The 21,059-nt window shown below is 47.0% G+C and overlaps 1 protein-coding gene across 2 annotated transcripts in view; it reads right to left on the reverse strand.

Moving 5' to 3' along the window:
• JAK3 (Janus kinase 3) overlaps positions 1–21,059 on the reverse strand; it is a 73,121-nt gene that overhangs the window by 39,035 nt on the left and 13,027 nt on the right. For both annotated transcript variants that reach the window (XM_029613726.1, XM_029613725.1), the window contains exons 5-8: positions 10,853–10,998; positions 9,464–9,758; positions 3,272–3,394; positions 2,390–2,547 (exon numbers count right to left, since the gene is read on the reverse strand). In XM_029613726.1, coding sequence (XP_029469586.1) covers positions 2,390–2,547; positions 3,272–3,394; positions 9,464–9,758; positions 10,853–10,998 — 722 coding nt within the window. The remainder of the gene's footprint in view (positions 1–2,389; positions 2,548–3,271; positions 3,395–9,463; positions 9,759–10,852; positions 10,999–21,059) is intronic.

A 21,059-nucleotide genomic window follows, 5' to 3' on the forward strand; every position in this document is an offset into this window, starting at 1 on the left:
GTATTATAGCAGCTTCATAGATAAATACAATATATATAACCTAAATCTAAATTTCCCAATCACACCACATTCATACCTTAAAGCAGGATACAAAAAAATATTCCTCTATAAAATACAATAATACAAATGCATTTATTAATAGCATTCATCAAAGCTTCAATCTGTAGTGTGTCTTCAAAAAGATATTTTAAATACATTTACCACGGCATAAATTCAAACCCTCCTCACGTCTGTAACATATCTTATAGATTGTTTTCCCAGTATGTCAAGGAAAAGTATGCCATATCTTACAAATCGTTTTCCAAATGTATCAAGAAAACTTGCATCAAAACAAAAAAATCTTCCCTTTCGCCTCCAAACGTCGTCACGAGAACGATCTTCCTCGTCTTCCCAATATGTGGAAACAATGATATCGTCACTAAAAATATGTTTCCCTTTTCTTCTGAATATAGCAATACAGCTCTTATCATAGATATACTGTATTTATCCATGAAGCCGCCATATTAAAATTTTACATATGTTTTGTATTAATTTTGTGAATTTTTTGATTCTCATTAATTGGATTTGAAGGCGGGTTTTCAAGACAGCCACAGTGGATATGCATGAGAATGATAAGAACATAAGAACATGCTATACTGGGTCAGACCAAGGGTCCATCAAGCCCAGCATCCTGTTTCCAACAGTGGCCAATCCAGGCCATAAGAACCTGGCAAGTACCCAAAAACTAAGTCTATTCCATGTAACCATTGCTAATGGCAGTGGCTATTCTCTAAGGGGTAGATTTTTTAAAAAAGCGCGATCGCGTACTTTTGTTCGCGCATCAGGCGCAAACAAAAGTACGCTGGATTTTATAAGATACGCGCATAGCCGTGCGTATCTTATAAAATCCTGGATCGGCACGCAGCCTGCCTCTGTTCCCTCCGAGGCCGCTCCGAAATCGGAGCGGCCTCGGAGGGAACTTTCTTTCGCCCCCCCCTCACCTTCCCCTCCCTAACCCCCCCCCCCCCCCCGGCCCTATCTAAACCCCCCCCCCCTTACCTTTGTCCTTCGATTTACGCCTGCTAGAAGCAGACGTAAATCTACGCATGCCAGCAGTCCGCTGGCGCGCCGTCATCCAACCCGGGGGCGTAGTCCGGAGGCCTGGACCACGCCCCCGGGCTGGCACCACGCCCCCAGTCCCACCCCTGATACGCCGCGTCATTCGGCCCCACCCCCGACACACCCCCTTGAAAAAACCCTGGGACTTACACGCGTCCCGGGGCTCTGCGTGCGCCGGTGGCCTATGCAAAATAGGTGCGCCGGCACGCGAGGGCCCTGCTCGCGTAAATCCGGGCGGATTTACGCGAGCAGGGCTTTTAAAATCCGCCCGTAAGTGAACTTAATAGCAGGTAATGGACTTCTCCTCCAAGAACTTATCCAATCCTTTTTCAAACACAGCTATACTAACTGCACTAACCACATCCTCTGGCAACAAATTCCAGAGTTTAATTGTGCGTTGAGTAAAAAAGAACTTTCTCCAATTAGTTTTAAATGTGCCACATACTAACTTCATGGAGTGCCCCCTAGTCTTTCTACTATCCGAAAGAGTAAATAACCGATTCACATCTACCCGTTCTAGACCTCTCATGATTTTAAACACCTCTATCATATCCCCCCTCAGCCGTCTCTTCTCCAAGCTGAACAGCCCTAACCTCTTCAGCCTTTCCTCATAGGGGAGCTGTTCCATCCCCTTTATCATTTTGGTTGCCCTTCTCTGTACCTTCTCCATCGCAATTATATCTTTTTTGAGATGCTGCGACCAGAATTGTACACAGTATTCAAGGTGCGGTCTCACCATGGAGCGATACAGAGGCATTATGACATTTTACATTTTATTCACCGTTCCCTTTCTAATAATTCCCAACATTCTGTTTGCTTTTTTGACTGCCGCAGCACACTGAGCCGACAATTTCAATGTGTTATCCACTATGACGCCTAGATCTCTTTCTTGGGTTGTAGCACCTAGTATGGAACCCAACATTGTGTAATTATAGCATGGGTTATTTTTCCCTATATGCATCACCTTGCACTTGTCCACATTAAATTTGCATGCATTAACCTTATTCTTGAACCCAGCACATGTAAATCTCAATCATGCATATTCGCTATGGATATCCAGAAAACCAGACCAGTTAGGGGGAATTACTGGGACTGGGCTTGGAACCACTGGCTTAAAAGTAGGGTGAACAATTGGGTCCGTCTTTCCAGGACAGGCAGATTCAGTCCCGGCTTTATCCCACTGCCTGCAGGGACCTGCAGTTCTGGACACCCCCCCCCCCCCCCCCCCCCCCCGAGAGGAACTAGGACCAGGCAGCCTGTCGCCATCATAAGGCAGGGATCATCTCCTCACGTGATTGGCCCGTGACACTGGTTCTGGAGGTTCCACAGTAGCTGGGGCGGAGCCACTTCCTCGCAGAAGTAGTGGCAGGTGTCCACCGTGAGCCGGTAGTATCCATCTATGAGCGAGACGAAGGACTGCGCCTCCTTCTGGGCAGAGAACTCAGCTTCCTGCAGAGGGCGGAGAAATACCATCAAAGGAGGATCACACCCTGGCGGCAGCCACTAATATCACCCAGCAAGTCCCACCCTGACTCCAAACAAGTTCACCCAAAAAAAAAAAGTCACCGGACATCTTCCGCGCTATCAGCAATAGGCCGAGGTCACCATTTTGAGGGTATTTTGTTGTTGTTGTTTTTAATTCCTCCCCACTGCATTTTGGGATTTGTAGTTTCCTTTGGATTTTAGATTTAATTAGTTACTTTTCCAAGCCCAAGCTCAAGTTGCGTTAAATTTAGGTACAGTAGATAGGTCCCTGTCCCAGAGGGCTTACAATCACCTGAGTCAAAGAAGGATGAAGTGACTTGCCTAAGGTCACAAGGAGTGGCAGTGGGTCTCAGCCTGCTGCTCTAACTGCTAGGCAACTCCATTGGACGAGAACTTAAAATCCCTGGACTGGACTGGGGGGGGGGGATAGGGAACAGCAGAGAAAAATCCCATGATAATTGATTTTCATAATTCAGTTCTGGCTCCCATGGAAAGTAAGCAACCACGAAGGCAGAGCTTCCCAAACCTGTCCCAGTGACCCCATAGCCTGCTGGGATGTCAAGATATCCACAATAACCATGCAAGAGATAAGTCTGCATGCACTGGAGGCCCTGTGGGGTCAGTGGGACGGGTTTGAGATACTCTGCCACTGTCCATGCCGTCTTGTGGCACTAAGAGGACCACATACCAGGGCTTTGTTTTCTTGCTTGGTAATGGTGACGATACGGCCTTCCACGGGCTTCTTCTCGTAGCATACCTGGGTTATGCCTATGTCGGTGATCTCTGGAAAGTCACAGAAGGCCTGCCACGTCTACATGGAAGAGAGAGGTAAAGGGGGCAGACATCAGACAGCTGAGTTGGGAAGCTGGGGGCATCGAGGTGGGAGGGATTAGGCTGAAGACTGCCCCCAGCTTTACCTCTGATGTGCAACCAGGATTCAGAAACACCATGCCTTAGGAGTCTAATAATGTCCAAAATCCTCCCTGATGGCTGGATGATGCATACAGGATACATACTAAGCTCATTTAGCTATAAATACCCATCCATCAATTCCACAAAATTCCAGAAATGAATGAATCTAAGTGAAGATATGGCAAACAGAAAGGCAGTCTGACATGCACAGAGAGAGATACAGACAGATGCCGCCCCTATCCCCCTCTCCCATTTAATTCCTCTCTCCTTCCTCTGAACCCTGCCACCCTCTTCCTTGTCTGAAATTAAAGCTGAGGACACTGTCCATCTTCATCCCTCATCCAAACTGACTACTTGTTCCTCTGACCGTATTCCCATCCAGCTCCCCTGAGGTCATCCCTGCTATCTATCAGAGCCTCAATCTATCACTTTCCTTTCTACTGTAACTCTCCCCACTGCCTTCAAACATGCTGTGATCCCTCCACTCCTCAAAAAAAAACCCTCACTGGATCCTACCTGCCCTGCTAACTATCTTCCCATCTCCCTCCTCCCCTTCACATCCAAACCACTCAAATGTGCTGTTCATCTCCGCTATCTTGACTTTCTTTCATCTCAAGCCATTTCACAATCCACTCAGGTCTGGTTTTTGCCCTCAACATTCCACAGAAACAGCACTCCAGTAACTTGTTTATGGCTAAAACCAAAGGCCTTTCCTTGTTCATTATCCTCCTTGGCCTATTCTTTGCTTCTGATATTGTTGATCACCACCTACTCCTTGATAATCTGTCTTCACTTGGATTTCAGAACTCCAAATCCAATCTGGGTTTGGTTCGCACCTCTCCCATCACACTTTTAACCTGCCCTCTGGTGGATTCTCTTTTGTCAGCTGGTAGGTTAGGCCCTCTTCTCTTTTCTCTCTATACTAATTCCCCTTGGTGCTCTGATCACTTCCCATGCTGATGATTCCCAGATCTACCTCTCTACACCAGAAATTTGATCAGAAGTCCACTCCCAGATCTCAGCCTGCTTGCCTGAAATTACTGCCTGGATGTCCTACCGCCAGCTTACATGCAACATGGCCAAGACCAAACTCCTTATCTTTTTCTTCAAACCCACTTCCCCTCTTCCCCCTTTCTGCCATCCTCGCAGTCTCCTCAGCCTGTAACTTATGGGTTCTTCTTTGACTTATCTCTCCTTTTCTACACATATCCAAAACACTACTGAAACATTTCATTTCTTTCTCTTTATCACCACCAAAATCTGTCCCTTCCTAACACACTACCAGAACCTTATCCACCAGGAGGTGGCTCTATAATGAGGCAGGGGTGAGACGGCAGACTCGGGCAGCAACATTTTGGAGTGGCAAAAAGTGTCCCCCAAAATTCTCCTTCGGCATTCACCTCACCTTGTGCCACAAGCAGATTTACCTACAGGCACATGGGATTCCCCAATCCCGTGGGCCAGAAAAGAAACCTCATGTCAAAGGAAGGAAGGAGGCCCAGTGGCCGAAGAAGGAAGAAGCCCCAGTGGACCGCCAGCAAAGCCCAACCCCAGCAGTGGCAGAAGTTGGGAATATGCCCGGCAGCTGCCGGCAGCAAAAGAAAATGAGGCCGCCAGCTGCCTGCTGAGCTCATTCCACCCACAGCCTAAAGAGAAAGACACGTGTGAGTAAGGAAAAGGAGAGTGTGTGTGTGTCTGTGAGAGCATGTGTATGGGTGTGAGTGAGAGTGTGTATATGTGCGTATGTATGAGACAGCATGTGTATGGGTGTGAGTGAGAGTGTGTGTGTCTGAGAGAGCATGTGTATATGTGCGTATGTATGAGACAGCATGTGTATGGGTGTGAGTGAGAGTTTGTGTGTATGAGAGAGCATGTGTATATGTGCGTATGTATGAGACAGCATGTGTATGGGTGTGAGTGAGAGTGTGTGTGTCTGAGAGAGCATGTGTATATGTGCGTATGTATGAGACAGCATGTGTATGGGTGTGAGTGAGAGTTTGTGTGTATGAGAGAGCATGTGTATATGTGCGTATATATGAGACAGCATGTGTATGGGTGTGAGTGAGAGTTTGTGTGGGTGAGAGAGCATCTGTGCGTGTGAGAGCATATATGTGTGGATAAAAACACGTATAAGAGCATGGGTGTGTGAAAGAGCATGTGAGAATATCTGTGTATGAAAGAGCAAGTATATATGTGTGAGAGCACCTGTATGTGTGTGACAGCGTGTTTTTTTTTTATTTATAGAATTTTTTAATATACAAACAAACCCATAGTTTGTGACAGAAATATGTAGATCTTTAAGAAAGTTTTAACAAAATTACGAAGAACTACAGAAAATTACAGTAAAGTAAAATATCCACTCCAAGCAGGAAAAAAAAAGGAAATAAAAGGGAGAGAGGAAATATTTAAGGGAGCAAACAGCAAGGATTATTTTTCCCTATATGCAACACCTTGCACTTGTCTACATTAAATTTCATCTGCCATTTGGATGTCCAATCTTCCAGTCTTGCAAGGTCCTCCTGTAATGTATCACAATCAGCTTGTGATTTAACTACTCTGAATAATTTTGTATCGTCCAAATTTGATAACCTCACTTGTCATATTTCTTTCCAGATCATTTATATATATATTGAAAAGCACCGGTCCAAGTACAAGTTTACCCATGTCCACTGAGAAAATTGACCATTTAATCCTACTCTCTGTTTCCTTTTAACCAGTTTGTAATCCACAAAAGGACATCACCTCTTATCCCATGACTTTTTAGTTTTCTTAGAAGTCTCTCATGAGGGACTTTGTCAAATGCCTTCTGAAAATCCAAATACACTACATCTACCGGTTCACCTTTATCCACATGTTTATTAACTCCTTCAAAAAAAATTAAGCAAATTTGTTAGGCAAGACTTCCCTTGGGTAAATCCATGTTGACTGTGTTCCTTTAAACCATGTCTTTCTATATGCTTTACGATTTTGATCTTTAGAATAGTTTCCACTATTTTTCCTGGCACTTAAGTCAGGCTCACTGGTCTATAGTTACCCGGATCACCCCTGGAGCCCTTTTTAAATATTGGGGTTACATTGGCCACCCTCCAATCTTCAGGTACAATGGATGATTTTAATGATAGGTTACAAATTTTAACTAATAGATCACAGATTTCATTTTGGAGTTCCTTTAGTATCCTAGGATGCATACAATCCGGTCCAGGTGATTTGCTACTCTTTAGTTTGTCAATCTGGACTACTACATCTTCCCGGTTCACAGTGATTTGGTTGAGTTCATCTCACACATCACCCTTGAAAACCATCTCCGGGACTGGTATCTCCCCAAATCCTCATTAGTAAACACGGAAGCAAAGAATTCATTTAGTCTTTCTGCAATGGCCTTATCTTCCCCAAGAGCCCCTTTAACCCCTCGGTCATCTAATGGTCCAACCGTCTCCCTCACAGGTTTCTTGCCCCTTCTTCCAGCTCAGTGCCAATTTGTTCTGTCTCTTCCTCGGAACATGACAGAAGTGGTTCCCGCGCCGCTCTCAGGCGTACTCTCTTCTGTGCTCACTATACCAGGGGTAGGGGCTGTCAGTTCAGCTATTGTTCATATAATTCAAAGCTTATACAGGCATCTGGCCAGCCTCTCCTCCAGTTCAGTTTTTGTCTGTACGTTTCTATTTATAGTTTATGGTCTCTTTATTCTGTATTGGGTGAGGGTCTGTCTGTGTTTTGTATGTGCAACCAAGGTGAGGTATTCCGCTACTGTGTAGTTTCTGTGTAGGGATCTATAGCAGGCTGGCTTGCTGTTTTCCTAATAGGAGTATTGATGTCTAGGACCTGGTATAATATTACTTTATTATAGTTAAGATTTTTACTTCTTGAGTGTTAGTGCTCTTTTAGTAGGGGAGGTTTACAAATATCAGGGCCGATGCAATATCATGCGCGCAAAAAACGTGCGTCCAATTTGGAAACCCACACATCCCCTCTTTTGGGCGCTCGATCTAATAGTCTAATGAGCTGGCGCGCCAAACGGGACATGCAATGGATAATTTGCAGGTCCCTAGCGCGTCCATGCCATCGAGCGCCCAGCAGAAGTGGCTGTGCGCAGATAAGGAAAATGGATTCTCAGTTTTCTGAGCATCTGTTTTCCTAACCGGTGCACAGCCACGGGTTAGGAAAATGGACACTTGTAAATTGAGCTTCCCTTTCCTAACCAGACAGCTGTCAAGTTGTTTTTTTTTTTTTTTGCAGCTTTCTGTGGTTCCTCCTGCTTAGTATCGCAACAATATTAAGAAGAAAGAACCACAAAAAAAAATGTATTTTTTGCTCTTCTGAGCATGGCTTGGGGTGCCTCAAAACTTAACACCAGCTCTGGGCTGGCGTTAATTTTTGGGTGTTAAATTGCACGCGCCAGCCACACTTTTTTTTTTTTACATGGGGGGTATTAGCTAATAGCCTCATCAACATGGCATTTGCATGAGATGAACACTAATAGCTATGCGCCAGTATGGACGTGCTAATCCCAATATTGCATTGAAACATAGAAACATGGAAACATAGAAATGATGGAAGAAGAAGACAAAATGGCCCATCCAGTCTCCCCAGCAAGTTTTGCACTTTTTTTTTCTCTCATACTTATCTGTTACTCATGGCTCTTAGTAACCTTTTGGTTCTTTTTCCCTTCCACCCCCACCATTAATGTAGAGAGCAGTGATGGAGCTGCATCTAAGTGAAATATCTAGCTTAATTAGTTAGGGGTATTTATTTATTTATTTAAAATCTTTTCTATACCATCATTAAGCTAGTTGCCATCACAACGGTTCACAATAAGGCACATAATTTCAAACTTAAATGTGTTAAGTTATATTAACTAAACAGGTGCCATCAAATACTGTAACATAGTTTCATATTAAATATTACTTAGTGGTTGTGATAAGTCATGTCTTTTTTAAGTATATCGGCTATAAGATAAATTAACACTTAAGTCTGGTCCTCTGTTGTTGCAATCTAATAGAGGTAAAGTAAGATAAAATATATACACACACACCATTCGAGTAAGCTGATGTGTGTGTGTGGGAGTTCTTCGGACTGCATCATACAATTCCCTGGATTCTACTCTTCATTCCCTTTGTGATATGCTTGCTTAAATAGCCATGTTTTTAAACTTTTTTTGAATGCTTTGATGTCTCTTTGTGTTCTGATTTCTAAAGGCATGGTGTTCCATATTATAGGTCCTGCCAGGGATAGGGCCCTATCCCTTACTTGAGTTAGTCTGGCTGTTTTTACTGAGGGAATAGTTAGTAGGGCTTTGTTTGCTGATCTCAAGTTTCTATTAGGGACGTGTACGTGAAGGGCTGTGTTCAGCCATTCTGCCTTTTCGTCGTGTATTAATTTATGTATGGTGCAGAGTCTTGCACCATACATAAATAAGCAAGCTACACCCATGCTAATTTGTTTACCCAGACTATGTAATACAGTCCATGTTGGTTGTTGTCTGTATATAGATCCACTTTTCTTCATCCCCCCTGCCATTGAAGCAGAGAGTTATGCTGGATATGCGTGGCGTATCAGATTTCTCCCCTGCCGTTGAAGCAGAGAGCTATGCTGGATATGCGTGAAGTATCAGACTTTCTCCCATGCCGTTGAAGCAGAGAGCTATGCTGGATATGCATTGAAAGTGAAGTATCAGGCTTATTTGGTTTGGGGTAGTAACCGCCATATCAAGCAAGCTACTCCCCGCTTTTTTGTGAATGCAAATCCTTTTTTCCACATTTCCTCTTGCTATTGAAGCTTAGAGCAATGTTGGAGTCGCATTAACCTTGTGTATGTTTATTGAATAAGGGTATTGTCTCCAGGCAGTAGCAGTCATTCCCGCGAGCCACCCACTCTTCATTCATGTCCTCTAGACTTTATGGATCTACAGTGTTTATCCCACGCCCCTTTGAAGTCCTTCACAGTTCTGGTCTTAAAACTGCGTACCCACCTCGCTGCCCTTCAAGCTCCAGTAAATTCCGCTGCCCCCACACACACGGATGAGCTTCTCCGTGCTATGTCCCCATCCGCTGGCAGGGGTCCGCACCAGGAAGGTCTCCTTTCCAAAACTGGGCTCCAGCTTCTCCAGGTCCAACAGGTACTTGATCTTCAGGTGCTGGTTGTCGGCGTTGCAGGTGCTGATCCTGAACAGGGATCTCTGCACCCTCCTGCGGATCCTCTTGCGCGTCAGGAAGCTGAGTTGCCGGATCTGCTGCTGAAGGCTCCTGGGGATGCAGCTCTTGTAGCTGGGAATGGACAGAGAGGGGAAAAGACACCGTCAGTCTTACAGGTGACCTGACGAGAGCCAGAGGCCTGGGGGGGGAGGGGGGTGTGTACCCAGGACTCCTTCTGTAGGAGCAAATACTATAGGTCAGGGTCTGGTGCTGCCAGGCCTGAGTTTGGGCCTGAAAAATAAGGACAGTGAGGGATGGGGGTGGGTCCCCTTATAGACAGCAAAGAGGGGTGGGGGCTGCCATCTGGGGTGCTTCAGTCAGCTGAGGATCTAAACATCAGAAGTTTGGAAAATAAAAAAAGATGTAGGCAAAAAGCTTCTGAGGCCCTTCTGAAAAGCTAAATTTCAAATGGTGAGCACCTAGTGCCCTGACTGAGGCACGAGTACGGTTTGATCCCACCACCACCATAATCTACCAGCATCAGAGATTACTGCTGGTAGATTATGCCAGACAATATTTACCCTGCCACATCACATTCAGGATGGCACTCTGAACCTGAGATCACTTTTCCAAACCTTCTCCTGCGTAGCCACTCCTGCCACCATAAGGGAAAGGGGAGTGTGCCGCCATCCTGTTTGTCATCAGACAGCCGTGCCAACAGCTCTCCAATATGCTACACCCAAAGTATGAACACAGCACGACCCGCAGTGAGTTCGGTCTCAGGGTGAGGTCGCCAGCTGGCGCCATGCCCCCCTGATCAGGTTGAGCCAGTCCCTGCTTTGCCTTCTTGCCTCCAGGGACAGTCCGGAAAGCAGAACAAAAGCCCAGAAAGGAAATGGACTCGCTCAGCTCGTTCGGGTTACCTACAGCCGGTTGGCCACCCGACCTTCAGTGGAGGTGGCCATAAAATTAAACGTAAACATTTTTTATCCCTCCGCTCTTCTTTGGTTTTTTTTGTTTGATTTAAAAAACAAAAAAAAAAAAAATCCCTATATTGCTTCCCTGATCCATCTTAGAACGCTTGAAGCACAATTAAACCCACGTGTTAATAAACCACAAACGTGATGACGCCACAAAGCCGTGACGAAACCTTCAGGACCCAGAACCAAGCTGCAATCTCTAAGAAATGAAACGCTGCAAAGCCGTGCCGGCTGCTGCGTCCTCACCTGATGCTGCCGAGGAGCTCTGCGAAGCTGAGGCCTCTCTCCTGCTTGATGCGTAGCATGTCCAACACGGCCAGGGCCAGGCACTCCTGCTGCATCCCGGGGCTCAGCGTGATGTCCAGCCGCCCGCTTACAAAGTCACTCCGGCACTGGAGAGGACACCCCCCCAAGCAAGGAACAGTCCCCTCCCCACCGCGGGGGGATCAATGGAGGATGAGACAGAGAAGCAGAACAGATGAGTTTAGGAAGATGCCAGCAAGTCCTTAGGAAACACAGACTGTTTCATTGCTTGAAAGGAAAATGAGTTTCTTACCTGATCATTTTCGTTCCTGTAGTACCAAGGATCAGTCCAGACTGCTGGGTTGTGCCTCCCTTCCAGCAGATGGAGTCAGAGAAAAGCTGAAAAGCACCCCCTAGATATACCGGTGTGCCACCTGCGATCCCTCAGTATAATCAATATCAAAGCAGAATGAAACATAAATCTCATCCTCTTTTTTTTTTTTTTTTTTAAACAACCAATGACTAGATCAAGTAAGGAAAACTTTGAAAATACCAGAAAACTCATCTTCCTGTTATTATTATTTTTTTTTCTAAACCAAGAACTTGCTGAAACTAACGCAGCAACGCGCGTGCCCGTACTCTGAAGCGGCACAAACTGTAAAGAGAAAAACAACAAGAATACGAGCGGACTCTCCTGCAATATACATACTTGGGCGGGCGTCTGGACTGATCCTTGGTACTACAGGAACGAAAATTATCAGGTAAGAAACTAATTTTCCTTTCCCTGTATGTACCAGGATCAGTCCAGACTGCTGGGATGTACCCAAGCCGCCTTAAATGGGGTGCGATCCGGAGAGTCCTGCCGAAGCACACTGCTGCCAAAAGAATCCGCAGCCGGATCCTGGACATCCAACCGATAATGTCTAGCGAATGTGTGCAATGACTTCCAAGTAACCGCTCTGCAAATTTCCTGGGGCGAAACACATTGGCTTTCAGCCCATGACGCCTCCTGAGAGTGGAGAGAGTGAGCCTTCAGACCCTCAGGGACCGTACGCCCGTGACATATGTACGTGGAAGCAATAGCGTCCTTCAACCAGCAGGCGATGGTAGTTTTGGAAGCCTTATGTCCCTTCTTGGGACAATTCCACAAGACAAAAAGATGATCCGAACGATGAAAATCATTAGTTACTTCCAAATACCGTAAAAGGATCCTTCGGACATCTAATCGTCGCAGGTCTCGACCGTGAGAAGAGCGGGTATCCTCCTCTGAAAAGGCCGGCAATTCCACCGACTGATTGACATGGAACGCCGAGACCACCTTAGGCAAGGAGAGTACCGTCCTTAGGGACACTCCCGACTCTGTTATACGTAAAAACGATTCCCTACATGACAATGCCTGTATTTTGGAAACACGACGTGCCGAAAAAATGGCCATGAGAAAAACTGTTTTGAGAGTTAAATCTTTCAAGGTGGCCCGCTTGATAGGTTCAAACGGCAAAGCGCAGAGACCATGGAGAACCAAATTCAAGCTCCAGGATGGACAAAGCGCCGGTACCGGAGGGCGTAAATGTTTGACACCGCGTAAAAAACGAGCAATATCCGGATGACCCGCAATGGAAGAACCCTCAATCTTACCCAGCAGACAGCCCAAGGCCGCCACCTGCACTCGAAGCGAACTATAGGCCAATCCCTTTTTTCAAGCCGTCTTGCAAAAATGCGAGAATATGCACTATAGAGGTCCGCCGTGGGGACACTTTCAACCCACTGCACCATGAATCAAAAACCTTCCAGACCCTAACATAGGCAAGGGAAGTCGAGGTCTTGCGGGCCCTAAGAGTGGAAATCACTGCTTCCGGGTAACCCGTCTTTTTCAGTTGTCTCCTTTCATAAGCCAAGCCGCTAGACAAAAGCGATCCACCTGATCGAAAAATACAGGACCCTGCCTCAGAAGATTCGGGAGATGACCGAGACGCAAGGGACCGTCTTCCACTAGGTTGATTAGATCCGCGAACCACGGTCTTCGTGGCCACTCCGGAGCCACTAGAATGACCGGACCCCAGTGGGATTCTATGTGTCTTAGAACCTTTCCTACCAGTGGCCAAGGGGGAAACTCATAAAGGAGAATGTCTGGAGGCAACAGAAGCACCAGAGCATCCATCCCTCTGACCTCTCTCCTGTGACTGAAGAAGCGAGCCGCTTTAGCGTTCAGCTGAGTTGCCATCAAATCTAAACGTGGTGTCCCCCAGCGGCGAGTTATGAGCCACATCACCTCGGATGACAGCTCCCACTCTCCTGTATCCAGACGATGTTGGCTGAGAAAATCCACCTGGACATTGTCCACGCCTGCGATGTGAGAAGCCGCGAGATGGGTCAGGTGGCGTTCTGCCCAGGCCATCAACAAATCTGCTTCGAAGGCCACCGGACGACTTCTTGTACCCCCTTGTCGGTTTATGTAAGCCACGGTTGTCGCATTGTTGGAGAGAATTCTGACTGCTTTGTGATGTATTAAGGGAAGAAATTGTCGTAGGGCCAGGCAAACTGCCCTGGTTTCCAGCCAATTGATCGACCATTTGGCCTGTCGAGGGGACCACCGTCCCTGCGTGACCTGGATTGACAGACCTCTCCCCAACCTGTCAGACTGGCATCCGTAGTAATGATGATCCAAGGTGGAGGTTCCAAGTTCACTCCCTGAAGAAGGTGCCGTGGTACCAACCACCATCTAAGACTGGTCCTAGCCGGTTCCATTAATGGTAAGGGCAGAAGATAGTCTTCCAACTTGGGATCCCAGTGGGAAAGCAGCGCTCTCTGCAAAGGTCGCATATGAGCAAAGGCCCAAGGAACCAGTTCCAGAGTAGATGCCATATGTCCACGAACTTGTAAATAGTCCCATGCCGTAGGCAACGGGAAGCCCAACAGGCGCCGAACTTGAGACATTAAAGTTTCCATCCGCTGGTGTGGAAGGAAAACCTTGCCCGCATAAGTGTCGATCGGGCTCCCAGAAATTCCAATTCCTGGGACCGAACTAGCTGGCTCTTGGCGAAATTGACTATCCAACCTAACGATCGCAGTCGGTCCAACACTGACTGAACCGCTATTTTGCAAAGTGCCTCCGACTTCACTCAGTTGAGCCAATCGCCCAGATAGGGGTGAACTAAAATTCCTTGCCGCCGGAGGGAAGCTGCGACTACCACCATCACCTTGGTGAATACTCTGGGGGCCATCGCCAAACCGAAAGGCAGGGCACAAAACTGATAATGCTTCCCCAGAATCATGAACCTTAGAAATCTCTGATGATGCTCCTGGATTCCTATGTGTAGGTAAGATCTAAAGAAGCCAAAAATTCGCCCTCGTTGATGGCCACAATGACCGACCTCAGCGTCTCCATCCAAAAACGCGGAACGCACAGGGCTCAGTTGACCTGCTTTAGGTCCAGGATTGGTCGGAATGTGCCTTCCTTTTTGGGAACCACGAAGTAAATAGAATACCGACTGATTCAACGCTCGGCTGGTGGGACTGGAACCACAGCTCCCAGTGCTCGCAACCGAGACAACGTCTGCGCAATCACCTGTTGCTTCGCAGGGGGACCGCAAGGCGATACTAGAAACAGATCGCGAAGCGGGCGAGCAAACTCCAAAGCGTAACCGTGACTTATAATGTCGAGAACCCACTGGTCCGATGTTACCTGGACCCATTCCTCCCGAAACAGGGACAGATCTGTGGGACGGAGGAATGGGTCGGCACCCCTTCATTGTGGGGTCTTGTTGGGAGTAAAACTATGAGAGGCCCCCGAACGCTGAGGTCTCCTGCCTCGAAAGGAATATGCCCATGCCTGTGATCGAGATGCCTGCTGTCTCTGTGCGAAGGAAGAACCCCTCCCTGCACGAAAACGGCGCTGACCACGGAAATGGCCCCTGAACGCGCCAGAAGGGCGATACTGCCTGGGCCTGTCCTCAGGAAGCTTATAAACCTTGTTGTCCCCCAAGTCCTTAATAAGCTGTTCCAGCTCGTCCCCAAATATTAATTTTCCCTTAAAGGGAAAGGAACCTAACTGGGATTTGGAGGAGGCATCCGCCGACCAGTTACGGAGCCATAAAAGCCGCCTTGCGGAAACCGCCGATGACATCGTGCGTGCAGAAGTCCGTAGAAGATCATATAAGGCGTCTGCTGTGTAGGCGACCGCCGATTCCATGCAGATGGCCTGTTCTGCCTCCTCCGGGGGGGAGCTCCTGGGCCGTAAGCGACTGCTGAACCCAACGGAGAGTGGCCCTCTGCATGAGACTGCTACAAACCGCGGCCCGGACGCCAAGCGCAGAGACCTCAAAAATGCGCTTCAGTAAGATCTCCAGCTTCCAATCCTGAAGATCTTTAAGCGCCGTTCCTCCAGTCACGGGAATTGTGGTATGCTTAATTACAGCCGTGACCGCAGAGTCCACCTTGGGAAGCTTGAGAAGATTTAAGGATTCGCAAGGCAGGGGATACTGTTTCTTCATAGCCCTGCTGACCCTTAAAGAGACCTCGGGGAAATCCCATTCCCTGGATACAATTTGAAACAACTTAGGGTGAAATGGAAAAGATTGCGGAGGACCTCTAAGGCCCGCTAAAACAGAATCTCCCGGAGAAGAATCCGACTCTGGTTGCGGCGCCGGAATTTCCAGCTCGCGCAACACATGTGGAATTAAAGGATCCAGCTCGTCCTTGCTGAATAAGCGAAGGATCTGAGGATCATCCCTCTCCACCGGTACATGTGTATCCACATCTCCTCCCATATCCAGGGCTAAAGGGTCCTAGGAGGGATTCGCAGGCTCGGGAATATCAGGCTCCGCAGCTGGACGGGGAAGATGAGCCCCTGCCTTCCCCTGGTCCGGCGCGGGCTTAAAAAGCTTAGGGGGGGGGGGGGGGGAAGGCGAGTCCTCCCAATCTGCCTCAGCCTCTAAGAAGGCTTTATGCATTAAAAGTACAAATCACAATGAAAAAGGAGCTGGTCTCTTCAAGGCCTCCCCCGCATGCCGGGAGAGGGGGGGGTGTCTAAATTCGCTGAAAAATCGCAATCGCGCTGGGGACTTAAGGCAGGTGGAGAGGAAGGAGGGAATTCCTCTCCTTCCGACGCTGCATCAGCGTCTGTGCTCGGCGCAGTCAAAATGGCCGCCGCTCCCTCACCGAGTGGGGGCGGGGCAGGCCTCTGCCCCTGAGCCGCCGGAATTCTTTGCGGTTCACGCAGCCGCGCTAAGGGAGAGCCGTGGGTTGTACTCGGCCGCCGAGAGGGTCCCTCGCCCCCGGGGATACATCGGGAGCAGAGACCCTCTCGGGAGAGCCGTGTCCCCGACTCCCCACAGGCCGTGCAGGCAGAAGCGCGCGGAAAATGCTGAAGGCCAAAACAATATCGCGCCGGGTGAATGGTCCACCCCCTCCGGAGTCCCGGGGCCGTTTTGTGGCAGGCCGGGGCTGGAAAAGGACTAAAATCTCCCCAAATAAACTTAGGACTGGTCTGCTGTCCCCATGGCATACTACAAAAGGATTGTTCACCTCTAAATGAATTATTTGCTAAGGTGTTCCCATTACCAGAATCTACATTAATTGTAGGAGACTTCAATCTCCACGTAGACAAAACACCGAGAACCTTAACCTGCGAAATGCTTTTAGAATCAATGGAAGTCCTGGGATGGTCACAATTTGTCTCGAAAGCCACTCATAAAGCAGGCCACACGCTAGACCTAATATGTGCTAATGAAAGTAATTGCCTAATCAATATCTCACACTCGATATTGCCCTAGTCTGATCACCAATTAATAAAAGCAAATATAGCCCTCACCAACCAAACCCATAATAGGATTGACAATAAGCTCACCTTCAGGAAAAAGACAGAGACAGAAGTACTTGCTGAAGCAATAGAATAGAAGATCCATGAACTAAATCAAACCAATCCAACATCGGCATTTGATTCCTGAGATAAGTTAGTCAATGACATAGATGGAAACCTCAGTCCTGTCCAGACAAAAACTATTTTTCCAACCTGCGGCAGTAGCATTCAAATTAGGTGGAGGGGAGGAGTTGGGGAAGAGTTAGGGAGGGGATTAGGGGAATAGACTGGCAGCACCACTGCCGGCGATAATGTTTATCGCCCGACCGCCCCCTTCTTTGCCCCCCCTTTACCGCCGCGTTCATCATTCTGCAAGAAATAATGAATCCTGGCCTTAGATTCCCTGTCCCCTGAAATACCTGCAGCAGCTAAACATAATCCACTTTGAGGTGCCTGAAAGGCAGAATAGATATCAAATAAATGCTAATGATAAGTAATATATATGCCTTTGGTACCTGCTCAGAACTGGTGATGGTGCAGCCTATAATTGTTTTAAATACATATCAATACGTGAATGAATATTCTAAGTTTTGTTCTCTATTCCTTTCCAAATAATTTCTAACATTCTAGTTGCCTTTTTGACTGCCACCGCACACTGAGCTGAAGATATTCAGAGTTAGCCGGATGACTTAACCGGCTAAGTCTGGTCAGACCAAAGAGCTGCCCTAAAGTTAGGTGGCTATAGTTAGCTGGCTAATTTTAAAAAGGTGGCTATGTTCAATCGTGCAGTTTCACTATTAAATATACCTCCAAAGTTAGCCGGATAAGTTTATCCGGTAACTTTGCTAGTCAGACTGTGTCTGAATATGCACCTCATGAGGTCCTTCGGCATACACAATCTGTTGCTGTTCTAACGACTCAAAACAATTTTGTGTCATTTGCAAATGTGGTCATCTCACTCATTGTTCCTTTCTTCAGATCATTTATGAATCTGCTAAACAACACAAGCCCCAGTACAGACCCCTGGGGCACTCCACTACAGAACCTTCTCCATTTGGAAAACTGACCATTTAGTCCTATCCTCTGTATCATGTCTTTAATCAAGGTTACCAATCCACAATAGGGCACTGCCTCCTATCTCATGACCTCCCAATTTCTTGAGGAGTCTCTCATGAGGGACTTTCTCAAATGCCTTCTGAAAATACAAATACACTATATCAACTGGCTCATCTTTATCCGCATTTTTATTTATTTATTTATTTGTTTGTTTGTTTGTTTATTTTTATATACCGAAGTATTAGTGTTGGCCTTCACTCCGGTTTACATTTGAACAACATTATACATGAGAACTCAAGAACAATATACATAAGAACTCAAGAATATTATACATGAGAACTCAAGAACAGTATTATACATAAGAACTCAAGAACATTATACATAAGAACTCAAGAACATTATACGTGAGAACTCAAGAACAGTATTATACATAAGAACTCAGGAACATAATATATAACAATTATGTGAGGAATGTGGTAACTGAGAATATAAGAATCCGGGGGTAACTGTGACAAGAGATAATAACTTAACAGGAAATGACGGAATAACAAAGGGATAAAACTGATACAGTTGTTCTGGCACGGCGATTTACACCTTCAAAAAAATCTAATAGATTGGTAAAGTAAGGCTTTCCTTTGCAAAAACCATGTTGCCTCTTCCCCATTAAATCATGTCTATCTATGCGGGTCAGTAAAGGAAAATTGGTTCTTACCTGCTAATTTTTGTTCCTGTAGTACCATGGATCAGTCCAGGCTCCTGGGTTTTGCCTCCCCTCCAGCAGATGGGGACAGAGAAGTTTTGGCGGACTCTGCCCTATATCCTAAGGTGCCACCTACAGTCCATCAGTATTATTCAGTATCAAAGCAGAATGGTTCAAAACCAAAATAACTATATACAGTTAATACCTTTCCTGAACTGGCTCACTAATCCCAAGTGGAAACAGAACACTTACAATTATGAGTAATTATAAACGAGCTATGTTACCGTAAAGTCTTGGCACTTGTTTAGTGATAGATTTTATCTGTTTTCCAATATTAATATTGGTGCCTTCCTGTAAACCGTTATGATGGTACCTAACTTAATGACGGTATAGAAAAGTTTTTAAATAAATAAATAAATAAACCCGTTGAACACTGTGAAAAAATCTGATCTGCAGACCCAACATAAACAAATGCTGAAACAAGTGGACTCTCCGTTACCTCTATGTATAAAGCGGGCGGGACTCTGGACTGATCCGTGTTACTACAGGAATGAAAATTAGCAGATAAGAATCAATTTTCCTTTCCCTATATGTACCCGGATTAGTCCAGACTCCTGGGATGTAGCAGAACTTTCTTAGTTGGGGTGGGACCCGGAGAGGCCCGCTCGGAGCACATCTTCTCCAAACCCCCTCCCCCCCCCCACCGAACCCGGGGCCTGGACATCCAGCCTGTAATACCTCACAAAGGTGTGTAAAGACTTCCAAGTAGCCGCTCTGCAAATCTCTTGCGGCGAAACCTGCTGGCACTCCGCCCTGCAAGCGGACAGAATGGGCCTGAAGACCAACCGGTAGTGGTCTGCCACGCAGTAAATACGCTGAACTTATAGCCTCCTTCAGCCACCGGGCTATAGTAGTCTTAGATGCCATATTACCTCTTTTTGGACCACTCCGCAGCACAAAAAAGATGGTCTGACATACGGAAACTGTTGTAACGTCCAGATTACGCAGCAAAGCCCTGCGAATATCTAGCTTCTTTAAGTCCCTAGAAAGGGGAACCGACCAGTCCACTTCTGGAAAAGACGGGAGCTCCACCAATTGATTCAAATGAAAGGAGGATACAACCTTCGGAAGAAAGGAAGGAGACTCCAGTATCAGAAATTCTCAAGAAAGGTTCTCTGCAGGATAAGGCCTGAAGCTCTGACACCCTACGAGCAGATGTGATAGCCACCAGAAAAAAATCACTATTAATGTTAGATCTTTCAACGACGCCCTTTTTAGAGACTCACAGGGTGCAGCACACAGAGCTGTGAGAAATAGATTTAGGTTCCAGGAAGGACAAGGATGCCTGACCGGGGGACATAAATGCTTTGCATCCCGAAGAAAACGAGCCACATCCGGATGCGCAGCTAATGCTACTCCCCGTATTTTACCGCGAGAGCTTCTATCTGCAGTCTTAGGGAGCTACATGACAAACCTTTGGACAGGCCGGCCTGTAGGAAACACAAAATATCAGATACCGACGCCAGGGTAGGAACCACCTTAGTTCCACGCACCAAGATTCAAAAACTCTCCACACCTGGACATAAACCAGGGAAGTGGACATTTTATGGGATCTCAAAAGCGTAGCCACAACCGCATCAGAATAAGCTTTATTCTTCAGACGCCGCCTCTCAAAAGCCATGCCGCTAGACAAAAGCGATCCGCCTCTTCTAAACAGAAGGGACCCTGATGAAGAAGGTTTGAGAGAAACCACAGAGGGCCTGCCACCGTTAGAGTGACCAGATCCACAAACCATGGACATCTTGGCCATTCTGGAGCTCCTAGAATCACCTCTGCCTGGTGGAGTTCTATTCGCCATAGCACTTTGCCGATTAGAGGCCAAAGTATGAACACGTACAGCAGGATGTTTTTTGATCAGGGAAGAACCAGGGCATCCACTCCTTCTGCTCCTGTCTCCCTGCGCCGACTGAAGAAGTGCGGGCCCTTGGCATTCCTGAATGTCACCATCAGGTCCATAATTGGCGTGCCCCACGTGTCGCATATGAGCTGAAAGGCTTCGTCAGACAATTCCCACTCCCTGGGTCGAGACAGTGATGACTGAGAAAGTCCACGTGAACGTTGTCGACGCCAGCTATGTGAGACGCCGCAATGCTGACCAGATGCTGTTCTGCCCAACTGTTGAGCTTCTACCGCCACTGGTTGGCTTTTGGTCCCTCCTTGGCGATTGATATAAGCCACCGTGGTCGCATTGTTGGACAGAACCATGACCAACTTCCCCTGAAGGAATGGAAGGAGAGCTTGTAATGCTAAATGCACTGCTCTGATCTCCAGACGATTGATCAACCACCGAGATTCTTCCTGTGACCACTGCCCCTGCACGGATTTCCCCAGACAAACTGCTCCCCAGTCTGAAAGGCTGGCATCCGTGGTCACCACCATCCAATCTGGCACTATCAAGGCAACTCCGCAGCTCAAGTTGTCCGAGAGGAGCCACAAATCGAGACTGGACCGTACAGAATCTGTAAGAGGAAGGGGCAGATGAAATTGCTCGGACACTGGGTTCCACCAGGAAACAACGCTGATTGCAAAGGACGCATATGAGCAAAGGCCCATGGAACTAACTCCAGAGTGGAAGTCATCGACCCTAGGACACGCAA

The sequence above is a fragment of the Rhinatrema bivittatum genome, chromosome 8 (genome assembly GCF_901001135.1).
Source record: "Rhinatrema bivittatum chromosome 8, aRhiBiv1.1, whole genome shotgun sequence".
Taxonomy (NCBI): domain Eukaryota; kingdom Metazoa; phylum Chordata; class Amphibia; order Gymnophiona; family Rhinatrematidae; genus Rhinatrema; species Rhinatrema bivittatum.